The 15,066-nt window shown below is 47.2% G+C and overlaps 1 protein-coding gene across 1 annotated transcript in view; it reads left to right on the forward strand.

The window, feature by feature from the left end:
- Nucleotides 1–203: 203 nt before the first annotated feature.
- The window catches only part of POLD1 (DNA polymerase delta 1, catalytic subunit), a 141,103-nt gene continuing 126,240 nt past the window's right edge, over nt 204–15,066 (forward strand). Inside the window, exons 1-3 of the mRNA XM_073570976.1 lie at nt 204–361; nt 3,122–3,325; nt 3,928–4,038. Of these exons, the coding sequence (XP_073427077.1) occupies nt 3,133–3,325; nt 3,928–4,038 (304 nt within the window). The 5' untranslated portion in view covers nt 204–361; nt 3,122–3,132. The remainder of the gene's footprint in view (nt 362–3,121; nt 3,326–3,927; nt 4,039–15,066) is intronic.

The following is a 15,066-nucleotide window of genomic DNA, read 5'->3' on the forward strand; positions in this document are numbered from 1 at the left end:
CACAAGCTGCAGTGGACCAGTCATCTCCCGGGTTCTCCCAGTTATTGGGGATTAGCTGCCTCTTGCTGCCCCCGATTCTCACATCTATTGTCGTCACGCTCTACGTGTGCACCAACACCTCTCTACCGCCAGGGGGCGATGTGCGGATTTCCCGCCACACACAACATGGCCTAATGTCATCTGCGTGCTCAGCGTCGTCATTTGCCACACACAATATGGCCGCATACGCCTCCAATCTACCGAAAAGGACCTATCGGCGTCCTGCGTCCATGACAACGACGACAGATTGGGGGAGGGGCTGCGGGCAGGAAGAGAAGACTTTGGCGGGAGCGTGGGAACGATTTGCTTTGCTGGAGTGGAAGTGAGTACGGAGTGTGAATGGCCGGTTGCAGATCGCTGTGTACGGCAGCGGTGTGTGCTCCAACATAGGGGGGCGCTGTGCCGGGTGTGGGCTCTAAACCGCCTGGCAGTATAGTGAACCCGGCATAGTGGGAGATGCAAGCTCAAATAAGCCTTGATCTACAGAGGACAGTGGCTGCAAGAATTTATACACAATGTGATAGCCCCACAGCCCCATATACAGTGTGAGGCCTTTACACCCCCCATACACAGTCTAATGCCTTTACAGCCCCCCATACACAATCTGATGCTTTTACAGCCCCACAAAGTATGATGCTTTAACAGCCCCCATATACAGTATGATGTCCTAACAGCCCCCATATAAAGGATGATGCCTTCAAAGCCCCCAAACACAATCTGATGTCTTCACAGCCCCCCATACAAAGTATGATGCCTTACCATGCCCCCATATACAGTATGATGCCTTTACAGCCCCCCATACACAGTATGATGACCCCACTAATCCCCCGAATACAGTATCACCCCCCCTCACGCACACACAATATGATGTCTCTACAGCCCCCCATACACAGTATGATGACCCCACTAATCCCCAGAATACAGTATCACAAGCTCCACACAGTATGATGCCTTTTACAGTCCACCATGCATAGTATGAAGACCTCACTAATCCCCCATATACAGTAAAATGCTTCTAACACATTATGCTGTCCCCACTAATCCCTCACGCACAGTATAATGCCATCATAGCCCACTGCACCCCTATATATAGTATGATGCCTCCACACACCATATGACATCCCTACACCCCCATATACTGTTTGACAGCCCCTCACATACATGATGTCACCACAATCCCCCACTGTTCCCTGCACAACTCCCAATGTACATCTGCCCCACACATCCCTACATCGTTCTTACATACAATATGATATCCCCTCAGCCCCACAACACACAATGTACGACGTTCCCTCAGCCCAACCACACACTGTATGACATCCCTACAGCTGCACACCATATGATGTCCCTTCAGCCCCACCATACACACTGTATGATGTCCCCTCAGCCCCACAACACACACCGTATGGTGTCCCCTCAGCCCCACAACACACACTGTATGATGTCCCCTCAGCCCCACAACACACACTGTATGATGTCCCCTCAGCCCCACAGCACACACTGTATGATGTCCCCTCAGCCCCACAACACACATTGTATGATGTCCCCTCAGCCCCACAGCACACATTGTATGACGTCCCCTCAGCCCCACAACACACACTGTATGATGTCCCCTCAGCCCCACAACACACACTGTATGATGTCCCCTCAGCCCCACAGCACACATTGTATGATGTCCCCTCAGCCCACATTGTATGATGTCCCCTCAGCCCCACAGCACTCATTGTATGACGTCCCCTCAGCCCCACAGCACACATTGTATGACGTCCCCTCAGCCCCACAACACACACTGTGTGACGTCCCCTCAGCCCTACAACACACACTGTATGACGTCCCCTCAGCCCTACAACACACACTGTATGACGTCCCCTCAGCCCCACAACACACACTGTATGACGTCCCCTCAGCCCCACAACACACACTGTATGATGTCCCCTCAGCCCCACAGCACACAGTATAATGGCCCCACAGCTGCCTCTACTTCTCCCCCACAGTGCAATGTCCCTAAAGTACATCACACACGCACTCTGTATGATTGCTCCCACAGCCCCACCACACACAGTATGTTTAATAAAATAATAAAATAGTCGCTTAGCCCCCATCACCCAATCCCCTGATGTGCTGCTCTGGTTTGCGCTGATTGCAGACTCAGCCCCACCACAGATTGTATGATGTCCCCGCAGCCCCACCACCCACTGTATGATGTCCCCGCCGCCCCACCACACACACTGTATGATGTCCCCACAACACACACTGTATGATGTCCCCTCAGCCCCACAACACACACTGTATGATGTCCCCTCAGCCCCACAACACACAACTGTATGATGTCCCCTCAATCCCACAACACACAACTGTATGATGTCCCCTCAGCCCCACAACACACACTGTATGATGTCCCCTCAGCCCCACAACACACACTGTATGATGTCCCCTCAGCCCCAACACATACTGTATGATGTCCCCCTCAGCCCCACAACACACACTGTATGATGTCCCCTCAGCCCCACAGCACACAGTATAATGGCCCCACAGCTGCCTCTACTTCTCCCCCACAGTGCAATGTCCCTAAAGTACATCACACACGCACTCTGTATGATTGCTCCCACAGCCCCACCACACACAGTATGTTTAATAAAATAATAAAATAGTCGCTTAGCCCCCATCACCCAATCCCCTGATGTGCTGCTCTGGTTTGCGCTGATTGCAGACTAAGGCTTTGAGCAGCAGTTTCGATCTAGTAGTGTCATCATCACCCCGCTGTACCAGGACTCGCCGACTTAATGGTGGAGCAGGGAACTGACGGCTCCCTCCTCCACCATTGTGCTCAACCGAATCTGCATCCTGAGGATGCAAGTACTGTTGAAATCTACACCCTGGGCCCTTCCACCTCACACCTAAAGGCCCGCCCCAGAGGATCCTTTTAGCAGCCATGCCCCTTGGTAAATACTATACAATTTAGCATTGAATAAAGAGGCCCATATCACTGGAACCATTTAGTGAATTTTATAAAGAATTGTAATTTGTAAAAGTAATCTTTTCAAGTTTTTGTTACTTTTAATGCATAACGTCTTCTTTCTAGAAATACTAAAAATGGACAATAAGCGTAAAAAGGGCGCACCTGCAGGAGGCTTCTCCTCCTCCCAGACCAAGAAGAAGAAGACAGACTGGGATGAAGACCAACCGTCCCAGTTTGAAGAGGAGTTGGCGTACCTAGATGAGATTGAAGCAGACATGGCGATGGACATGAGCGACGTTTGTTCTACTGCAGACAGTTTACCTGTTGGTAGGAGACTTGTGCTTATATTACAGAGAAACCCAGAAAAAAAGAAATATATACTGTATATGTATATTTATTTAGTTTTCCATAATAAATCTTACGCTGTGATGTTTCACTTATGTCGGGAAGGGGTTAATGTGAATCTCACCATATTTCACAATACAATTTGAATGGATTATTGAATAGATTCTTAGACCAGATCAGACTGGTGTATTTACTTTGATAATCCATATCACAATGGCGCTTAGACAAGTGTAAGCTCAATATCTGACACACCTCAGTGTCCCTCCTCCCTGCTGAGATCTCACACTGCTCAGTGCAATCTCTGTGCGGCTGGGTGGACAGAGACTAGACTGAATGATCTCTTACTCGGTAACTGGACTACTAAAATTGTGTTAATGTCAGGATTATACAGCTATCTTGACTTATATTCTCAAAGTAAGTACAGTAGTCTCTTCATGTCTATATAACGACATATAGTTTATATTGAGAAATCTGGTGACAGAACTTGTGGAAGGCATGTCATAACTATTGATCCAGCCTTTTGAAGTCTGGAGGCAGTGATGGAAAGTTGCAGATTGATATTTTTGCTTCATTTTCTTTTTCAGATAAACTCTCGGACAAATTTTCAGCCAAATGGCTGAGACCTCCTCTTCCTGCAATTGATCCACTGCAGGATTCCTTATGCTTTCATCAGATTGAACTAGATCATTATATTGGTGAGTAGTGAAAAAGTGAATCGTCCAGAAAATCTTTCCAGTAGCACCTGGCAGTAAGCATGGTGAGCACTTTGAAATTGATGGTTCCTGTAGTGGTGCAAGTCGATTCTCGGGACCCCGCTCAGTGAACCACCTCCTACCTGACTGTATTCGAGGGTCATCTTTTGATTAGCTGGAATCATGTGTCATCATCATTGCAATGTCTCACCAAGCCAGCTAAACAAAAGATGAGCCAAGCATGCTTCTCTTGGTTAGAAAATTTCGACAGAAAATGTGTTTGTGCCCTTTAAGACACCTTTTATTTAAGGAAAACTATTAGTGGTTACCATTTACTTAAAAATTGTAATTAATTTTCAGAAGGCTGATATACAGTTTGCACCCTGATCCAAGTTTCAGCTCTTTTTTTCTCTTTTGGGAGTTTCCCAGTAATGTAGGCTGGATGTCAGCTCTGTGTGTATCCTGCCTTCACTGCTCATGTCAACATAGTTTCTGTTTATGTAGTTTGTGTTGTTAAAGGCTTTGGACACCTTTAACATGGAAAAAAAACATTAGCAGTTACCTTTTAGTTAATAAAATTCCAGTATGTTTCCATCTGTAATCCTCATTTCTTTATTCATTTTCAGACAACTGATATATAGTTTGCTGCCTGATCCAAGTTTTCCCTCCCAGTAATACAGGCAGTATGTCAGCAGTGTGTGTAACTAGGCCGCTTATGTCTGCATTACTCATACTAACACAGCTTCTATCCTGCACTGATGTGCTCATTTTCTGTAGCCTGATTTCTCTGCTTTCCCTAAGGTACTTTATCATTAATCCATTCTGTGAAAATCTGGGCACAAACTCCCTCCCTCTGCTCACTGCTAACTCCAACACTGGGGGACCAGTGAGAGCTGTCAGAAAGTTTTTTTTCATGCGGGAGTTTCTCTAACAGTAATATAGGCTGGATGTGAGCTGTGTCCAGGCTCCTGCTGTCTTCACTGCTCATATCAGTATAGCTTCTATCTATGTACTTAGTTTGTGTCCTTAAAGGCTGTTGACACCCTTTAACTTGGGAAAAATGATTAGTGGTTATCTTTATTTAATAAAATTACATTTTGTTTCAGTCTGCAATCTCCATTTCTTCAATAATTTTCAGGCAACTGATTTGCAGTTTGCAGCCTAATCCAAGTTTCAACTTTTTTTTTCTCTTGTGGGACTTTCTCTCTCAGTATTATAGGCTGGATGTCAGCTCTATGTGTATCTAACTACTGCTGTCTTAATTGCTAATATTACCACAGCTTCTATCCCTGCACTTGCTTCTTGATGTGCTTACTTTTTGTAGCCTGATTTCTCTCCTCTCTCTGCAATACATTCTGTCATGGTCACGCGTGGCTGGACACAGCGCCTCCAGCAGGGCGGATTTAGATGACACGCGTGACCCTGGATACACCGCCTCCAGTTGGGCGAATTTAAATAATAAAACGTGCAGCTGGATACGCCGCCTCCAGTTAGGCGAATTTCGGAATTACACGTATGTCTGGAAACCCCGCCTCCAGTAAGGCGAATTTAAACAATAAAAGGGAAAACCTGGGTAACAATAACAATGGTGGCCCTGCGATAGGGAACGGGGACGTGGAGACCTCCTGCACTCCCCTGAGTCAGTGTCTACACTCCTAACGTTCCCTAGGCCGGTTCCGCACCGGGCGCCGCTCAGGCTACCTTTAAACCCTAGCTCGTCCTGCACCTAAACCCTCACTAGTGAAGTGGCCGTTGCAGAAACTAATCCCACCACTGCACTAAAACACACATAAGGAAAAGAGACAAAACAGGGAAACACACTTAGCGTTGCTCTGTTGCTTACGCTCCCAGCAACAGAGCCGACCACCTGCGTGCATCTTTTCCTCCGACCAGATCCAACACCATAGTGCAGCCTTGGAGCAAACAGAGTCCACCACCTGCGTGCAGCTGTCCAGAAACAGAGTCCAGCTACCGAGTCCAGCATCATGAGTGCAGCTTTTCAGCAAAAGAGTCCAGCAACCGAGTCCAGCATCATGAGTGCAGCTCTACACCATAGCTGCAACTCCACCAAGCCATGCAAGATCTCCTTGTTGACACCATAGCTGCAACTCCACCAAGCCATGCCAGGCCTCCTCGCAGACACCATAGCTGCCACTCCAGGACTCTCACTAAGCTGCCTGGGACTCTCCTTCAGCTCCATCCTTCACCCAGGCTTGCTTGTAACTGAGGACTGTCACCAACAGTGATTACCACACCTGACACTCTTTTGTAGAGCAATCACACCTGTTTCTAATCATGTGCACTTAACTAAAGAAACAGAGTGCAATGACACTTACCTGTTATGATTGAGTCACCGAGGAGGAAAAAACAAAACACAAGATCAGGCCAGAAAATCAGAGAGGTTGGAAACTAGCGGATTGCAGACCCCTAATCCTATCAATCAACTAGCAGTAGCCGTGGAGTGTTCCTACGGTGATCCTAGACACCTCGTCACAGCCGGAGATCTAAATAAGCCTAAAGAGAAAAAAGGGAAAAACTGACAGCCCCAGAACAGACCCCAAAGCAATAGGCAGCCCCCAACATATGACGGTGAAACGAGATGAAAACACTAACACAGATAGAAAGATAGGTTGAGCAAACGATGGGGCCCATGCTAACTAAAAAGGACAGGACAGAAAAGCTGCTGTCTGCAATACGAGAAAACCCTGCTAAAAATATTACCAACAGAACTCATAAGCAAAAAGGACCCTGAAGTCACTAGACTTCAAACCCTATATCAGCACTCAGAATATTCTGAAAGCAGAGCAAAAGAGAACACTGATCAAGGAATAAGAATCCAGCACATCCCTGGCCGGGGATGGCTGAACTCAAAAAACAAGATAAACAAAACCAAAACTAATAAGTTCAATAGCAGAGCAAAAACTTATCTTTGGGAAGCAGGAATCAGACTGGTCTCCAAGAATCCAGCAGAGAAATCACCAGCCACTCAGAAGGGCGTCGGCTGCCTTATATCCAATCTGAAGTTCCTGTTACCCAATCACAATCCACCTGATCAGGTGTTTGGTTTCTTTCATCCAAATCAGCCTCACTACCTTCCTTCACCAGAAGAGGGAGATCCTCGGACACAAAAGGTGAATGTACAGATGAGCTCACAACACTTACCACCACCGGGGGCAAACTAAACTGAAACTACAAAAGTGCAATGCAAGTGTAATGGCCACCGGGGGCAAAACTAGGAAAAAGACACCACTGTGTAATAACCCTTAATGGCCACCGGGGGCAAAACCAACCCTGAGCAAACAGCTCACAGAAAAAAAAGGTTACTTGTGTTTTTATCTGCCATGATCCAGCATGGATCATGACAGTACCCTCCCCTTAATGAGGGACCTCTGGACCCTCAAGACCACTCCTCATTAGGGAACCACCTACAGCGGGGATGCCCAGATCCAGAGTTCACCCCAACCACTACCTGACACTTCAGGTTAATGACAAACGCACCGCTGGTATAGGCAATGTATGTTCTGGAGGCACCACACATCTCCAAAGCGCCGACCTGGGGAACGAGTTATGTATGTGTATGTTCGGTATGAGCTGGTAAGACTCTGCAACACACTTCCACAGGATGTTTTTTGGTGGCCACCCATACATGCTCGTTCACACACAGGTCCGTACCTGAACGTTTATTGCCACACATTCGTTTGTCATAATTCGCTGAACTCATTCTGGGATCGACAACAGAGGCGTACCCCTGCTATTCACCAAGGGAACACCACCCTCCAACCCTTTACACCACGAGGTCTGCGCCTCCCAGGGTTGGTGTGGAGGAACGCACACAGACCCGTTACTCCCACGTCACCACCGTGACGTAACTACACAGGCACAGCTCTCCGGCGCCCCCTTTGTCTCTCAGGTCAGTAAGGGAACTGCACCTAGAGCAAATGGTCGCCGGGGAGGAGGTCCTGTTACCCGCTGGGGGTTCTAAGATTCGTGATCAGAGTAAAAGCATCAGCCCAAGACTAAGTTTATAGTTTAATTGCCTTAAAGGCGCACTAGATAATTACAGAAATATACAGTAAATTTGCAGTCAGAGAAAAGATATAACAATAAGGGTACAAGACTTAAGATATTAAGCTGGAGGTCAATTTACCAGATTGTAGGGTCATGTGGGTGCTGGGGAGCTCTGCAGTCCACAGGTACAAGAATCTTAGTTGCCGGACAGACCCCCAAAGCATGGGCCGCTGCTCCCCTCGGCAGGTCTGTCCCCAGGTCCTTCTTAGATCGTCATCGTCTGACTCTTCTGTGTGAAGGAATGAATGTCTGCCAGGGGCTGCTAGTCCTTAAACATTCTAGGTTCCTCCCCCTGTGTCAGAGGGTGGGCTAATAATCCATGCCCCTAGGATGGAGCCAAAGCGTCTGGGACACACAAAGGATGTATATTCCTGCGTCTGCTAGCAGGTACATTCTAATTGAAGCCCTAGGCTTTTTTCCGGCCCCCTGCTGGCACGGCTCCCTACCTGAGCTTTGAAGCTCTGTTTTGGGCCTGTCATTATCACACCAATGGCCCTGGCTATTTAGCATTGGAACACTAAATCCTGCTTGTATTTACTAAGTACACAGCACCTGGGGGTATAGAAGCCGTTAGCTGCCTGTAATTCCTGAACTTAGACCAAAATGGATGCCAAGCTCAGACATGTGGCCCCATATCTAAGATGGCGGCTGCTCCATCACAGTTGGCTAATGGCGAGGGTTGAGATTTGCCCCTACTCCCCCGCAGCGCACCTGCTGCTCACACTGGAGAGGAAGGGGCCTGGGATATGGAGGAAAAATACACTCCCTGGTCGCCTTCCTCCACACGACCAGGAGGGGGTGGCTTCGGTGGTATGGAAGTTTGGCGTGAGCCCCACGGACTATAACACCAGTCTGCTCACTACCGGGACGTACCCCTTCACCTCGGGGAACCCCAGACAGCCCCATGGGGACACCAATTCCATCCACCTGTCTGGGTGCGTCCGTCTGTATGAGCAAGTCCTGCTCCCCAGCAGCGACTCTAGGGGGCTTCATTGCCAGCCGCTATTTGATTTTCCGGTTGAGTCAGAGGGAAGGCCCCAGACCCTGATTACTGCTGCTGGAACTGCTTACACACCATGCAGCTCCACACTCACCTCAGTGAGGCCCAGCAGCAAATGCTCACAGGTCTGAACATGGCCCGAGACTCACCAGAAAAAAAATGTATGGTTGGTGATAATGTCATGGTCACGCGTGGATGAACACAGTGCTTCCAGCATTCCAGCAGGGCGGATTTAGATGACACGCGTGACCCTGGATGCACTGCCTCCAGTAAGGCGAATTTAAGCAATAATAGGGAAAACCTGGGTAACAATAATAATGGTGGCCTTGCGATAGGGAACGGGGACGTGGAGACCTCCTGCACTCCCCTGAGTCAGTGTCTCTACACTCCTAACCTTCCCTAGGCCGGTTCCGCACCGGGCGCCGCAGAGGATACCTTTAAACCCTAGCTCGCCCTGCACCTACAGTTGTGGCCTAAAGTATTGACACCCCTGCAATTCTGTCAGATAATACTCAGTTTCTTCCTGAAAATGATTGCAAACACATTCTTTGGTATTATTATCTTCATTTAATTTGTCTTAAATGAAAAAACACAAAAAGAATTGTCCTAAAGCCAAATTGGATATAATTCCACACCAAACATAAAAAAGAGGGTGGACAAAAGTATTGGCACTGTTCGAAAAATCATGTGATGCTTCTCTAATTTGTGTAATTAACAGCAACTGTAACTTACCTGTGGCACCTAACAGGTGTTGGCAATAACTAAATCACACTTGCAGCCAGTTGACATGGATTAAAGTTGACTCAAACTCTGTCCTGTGTCCTTGTGTGTACCACATTGAGCATGGAGAAAAGAAAGAAGACCAAAGAACTGTCTGAGGACTTGAGAAACCAAATTGTGAGGAAGCATGAGCAATCTCAAGGCTACAAGTCCATCTCCAAAGACCTGAATGTTCCTGTGTCTACCGTGCGCAGTGTCATCAAGAAGATTAAAGCCCGTGGCACTGTGGCTAACCTCCCTAGATGTGGACGGAAAAGAAAAATTGACAAGAGATTTCAACGCAAGATTGTGCGGATGTTGGCTAAAGAACCTCGACTAACATCCAAGCAAGTTCAAGCTGCCCTGCAGTCCGAGGGTACAACAGTGTTAACCCGTACTATCCGTCGGCGTCTGAATAAAAAGGGACTGTATGGTAGGAGACCCAGGAAGACCCCACTTCTTACCCCGAGACATAAAAAAGCCAGGCTGGAGTTTGCCAAAACTTACCTGAAAAAGCCTAAAACGTTTTGGAAGAATGTTCTCTGGTCAGATGAGACAAAAGTAGAGCTTTTTGGGCAAAGGCATCAACATAGAGTTTACAGGAGAAAAAAAGAGGCATTCAAAGAAAAGAACACATTCCCTACAGTCAAACATGGCGGAGGTTCCCTGATGTTTTGGGGTTGCTTTGCTGCCTCTGGCACTGGACTGCTTGACCCTGTTCATGGCATTATGAAGTCTGAAGACTACCAGCAAATTTTGCAGCATAATGTAGGGCCCAGTGTGAGAAAGCTGGGTCTCCCTCAGAGGTCATGGGTCTTTCAGCAGGACAATGACCCAAAACACACTTCAAAAAGCACTAGAAAATGGTTTGAGAGAAAGCACTGGAGACTTCTAAGGTGGCCAGCAATGAGTCCAGACCTGAATCCCATAGAACACCTGTGGAGAGATCTAAAAATGGCAGTTTGGAGAAGGCATCCTTCAAATATCAGGGACCTGGAGCAGTTTGCCAAAGAAGAATGGTCTAAAATTCCAGCAGAGCATTGTAAGAAACTCATTGGTTACCGGAAGCGGTTGGTCGCAGTTATTTTGGCTAAAGGTTGTGCAACCAAGTATTAGGCTGAGGGTGCCAATACTTTTGTCTGGCCCATTTTTGGAGTTTTGTGTGAGATGATCAATGGTTTGCTTTTTGCTTCATTCTCTTTTGTGTTTTTTTCATTTAAGACAAATTAAATGAAGATAATACCAAAGAATTTGTGTTTGCAATCATTTTCAGGAAGAAACTGAGTATTATCTGACAAAATTGCAGGGGTGTCAATACTTATGGCCACAACTGTAAACCCTCACTAGTGAAGTGGCCGGTGCGGGAAACTAATCCTTCCACTGCACTAAAACACACACAAGGAAAAGAGACAAAACAGGAAAACGCCACTTAGCTTTGCTCTGTTGCTTACGCTCCCAGCAACAGAGCCCACCACCTGCATGCATCTTTTCCTCTGACCGGATCCAACACCATAGTGTAGCCTTGGAGCAAACAGAGTCCACCACGTGCGTGCAGCTGTCCAGAAACAGAGTCCAGCATATGACTCCAGCTTTCCAGCAAAAGAGTCCAGCATCATGAGTCCAGCTTTCCAGCAAAAGAGTCAAACATCTTGAGTCCAGCTTTCCAGCAACCGAGTCCAGCATTATGAGTGCAGCTCTACACCATAGCTGCAACTCCACCAAGCCATGCAAGAACTCCTTGTTGACACCATAGCTGCAACTCCACCAAGCCATGCCAGCCCTCCTCGCAGACACCATAGCTGCCACTCCAGGACTCTCACTGAGCTGCCCGGGACTCTCCTTCAGCTCCATCCTTCACCCAGGCTTGCTTGTAACTGAGGACTATCACCAACAGTGATTACCACACCTGACACTCTTTTATAGAGCAATCACACCTGTTTCTAATCATGTGCACTTAACTAAAGAAACAGAGTGCAATGACACTTACCACCACCGGGGGCAAACTAAACAAACTACAAAATTGCAGTGACCCTAATGGCCACTGGGGGCAAAACTAGGAAAAAGACACCACTGTGTAATAACCCTTAATGGCCACCGAGGGCAAAACCAACCCTTAGCAAACAGCTCAAAGGAAAAAAAAGGTGACTTGTGTTTTTATCTTCCATGATCCAGCATGGATCATGACACATTCTCTTGACTCCAGTTTGTGCAAAACTGTGTTCAAGCTCCCTCCCTCTCAACTTCTAACTCAAGCGAGAGCAGTCAGGAACTTTTTTTCTCTCTTGTGGGAGTTTCTCTCTCAGTAACATAGGCTGGATGTGAGCTCTGTGAGTATCCAGGCCACTTCTGTCTTCACTGCTCATATCAGCTAGGGTACCAGAGAGCCGTCAGGAACTTTTTTCTTTCTCTTGTGGGAGTTTCTCTCCCAGTAATCTAGGCTGGATGTGAGCTGTGTGTCTATCCAGGCTACTGCTGTCTTCACTGCTCATATGAGCTGGGGGACCAGTGAGAGCCATCAGGATCTGGAGATCGGACAGATTTATGAAATATATCTGCATGGTGTCCATTGCCTTCATGACCCTTTTACAGAAGCATTGTTTAAAGAAACAAATGTTCATTGCGATCATTGCCCCGTGCAAACATTTCTGCAATTAGCTGACTGTCGAGCAATTGGATACAGTGTAACGATGTTTACCTGTCTTTTCCATAGTTTCTGACATTCTCAGTGAAAGTCAGTAGGAAAAAAATATGTAGGCTAATAAGTACATTGGGCTGAGCAGCAATACCACTCACAACCTATAGACAGGTGAGGAACTGTTGGTCTATTTATTACCCAGCCCTTTTAATCACTTGATATATGCAGAAATCTTCTAACAAACTCCCTTTAATAATATCGAATCCTGTAGGCTTTAAAGGGGCTGTCCACCCCTTATTTAAATTAAATGCTTGTATTTTGGGATAAAATCAACTTTTGCAAGTTGGTATAAAAATTAAAATGTTGCACTTTTTTTTGCTTTTATGGACTTTGTTTAATTGCCGATTCAACTTTGATGTGATCTGTGGTCGTAAATCAGCTGAGAAGAGCTCAGAAAAAGACAGACAAAAGAGTTAGAAACTCCCCCATTAGATTGTCAGAGTAAGTTCACTGACAGATTCTCTCTCAACTCATTCTGCAGTAAATGGCACAACACAGAGGCAATAGAATGTAGGAGGTGTCAAATTCTTAATGCAAACCAATTACAATTTTTTTTAAGCTCAAAACACTTGCATTTAACTAACAAAAAATGTCTCCATAGGTCAGGGGTGGGGAGCCTTGTTCCAGCCGGGGGCCATTTGGAAATTTCTGCCATCATTCGGGGGCCACACAAAAATAATCACCTTCAAAATTACCCTGGTATATTTAGTCAAACAATTACAGTAACTCACCCTTAATGTGACAGCTGGAGCTTCTTCTCTTTGGTGCAGCTGTGATGTTAGGTGATACTGATCATGTTGCTTTTCACACCAGGGGGTGGCATGAAGCTCAAAGGGGGCACAAATCGCAGGATGGCCCATAGCTGGAGGGGACAGACATCACAGGGAGCACAGAGATCACATGGGAGCAAAAATGTTGCATGGAGATACATAGCAGCGGGGCACAAAGCTGGGAGCCACAGAGATCACAGGGGTGCATAGCTAGGGGGTACAGAGATCACATGGGGGCATGTAGCTGGAGGGCACAGAAATCACAGGGGGGGCATATAGCTGGGGGGCAGAGAGATCACAGGGGGAACAAATTACAGGGGGGCACAGAAATCACATGGGGGCATATAGTTGGAGGCACCGGTGGGCACATAGCTGGGGCCACAGAGATAATAGGAGTAATAGGAGGGCACAGAGATCACAGGGAGGCACATAGCTAGGGGGCACAGAAATCACAGGGGGCACATAGCTGGGGGCACAGAAATCATGGGTGGGGCACATAGCTGGGGCCACAGAGATCACGCGGGGGCACAGAAATCACTTGGGAGGCACATAGGTGGCAGGCACAGAGATCATATTGGGGCTCATAGCTGGGGGTGGCACAGAGATCACAGGGGGGGGCACAAAGCTGAGGGGCACAGATCACCAGCAGAAAGGCACATAGCAGCGGGCACAGAAATCACCAGCAGACAGACAATCAGAGCTGCTGGCATGCACAGATATCGCTCTGGACTCTCTGGCATCAGCTCCTCTTCTGGCACAGGAGGACGGGAGTTCGTTGGGCGCTAACCCCGCCCACCCAGATGCTAACCCCACCCACCCTGATGTCGTCATTCATGTGCAGGCAGGCAGCGTTCTGTAATGATCGATGCGTACTGTGCTGTTGGGAGTTAAAGGGCCGGCAGCTGATAGGATACCGCTGTTGGGGATTGCAGACTTCGGGGACATGCCCCCGGGACGCAGGAAAAGTCCCTACCCCTGCCATAGGTGGACAATCCCTTTTAAATTGAATATTCAATTTAAGTCATGGCTACAGTGTGTGAGCTTGGACTTATGCCATGGAATTCTGCAACACTGAATGCTTCAAAAATAAGCGAAAAAGCAGAAGTTTTTAAAGTTATTTTGGAAATTGTGACTATATGCTCTGTGAGTCAGTGATTTTGTGCATCATATAAGCCCTCTCTACATTAGCGCCATGTTTCAGTCTGTTGTTGAATCGATAACTATGCCTTGTTGGGGTCTGATGCAAAAGCCAAAAGTGGATGTAGCAGGAGGGATTGACAACGGTATTTAACAGGTTAACAGTCTCAAATGGAGCTCCACTCCATTCGCAGCTATTGGAGGCCAATCTTGGCTGTGACATACAGCCATTATCTGACAGATCCGCTCTCGACTTGTACCGTGCATGTATGGCGGATGTTGGAAAGGAAAAAACTTGTTAGGACAATTTTATCAAACTAGTAGTTTGTCTGGATAGGTCAGAGAAAAACAATGAAAATGCCACCTCGTGTAGTAATTCAATGTACCAGCGCTGAGAAACCAAGTTTTGAAGCCACATGAGAATTAGCCTGGAAGTGCACTGGGGACTCGTTACTGCACTTAGAGTATGACAAGTCCCTCCCAATGCACTTCCAGGCTTATAGATTCAATGCTTGATTTCTCAGCCCTGGAACATCGGATTACTACAAGAGAGGTGTCATTTTTATTGTTGTTCTACAACCTACTCAAGCGTGCCAATAGTT

Source organism: Dendrobates tinctorius, unplaced genomic scaffold, assembly GCF_039654945.1.
Source record: "Dendrobates tinctorius isolate UK_male_01 unplaced genomic scaffold, ASM3965494v1 ptg000028l, whole genome shotgun sequence".
Taxonomy (NCBI): domain Eukaryota; kingdom Metazoa; phylum Chordata; class Amphibia; order Anura; family Dendrobatidae; genus Dendrobates; species Dendrobates tinctorius.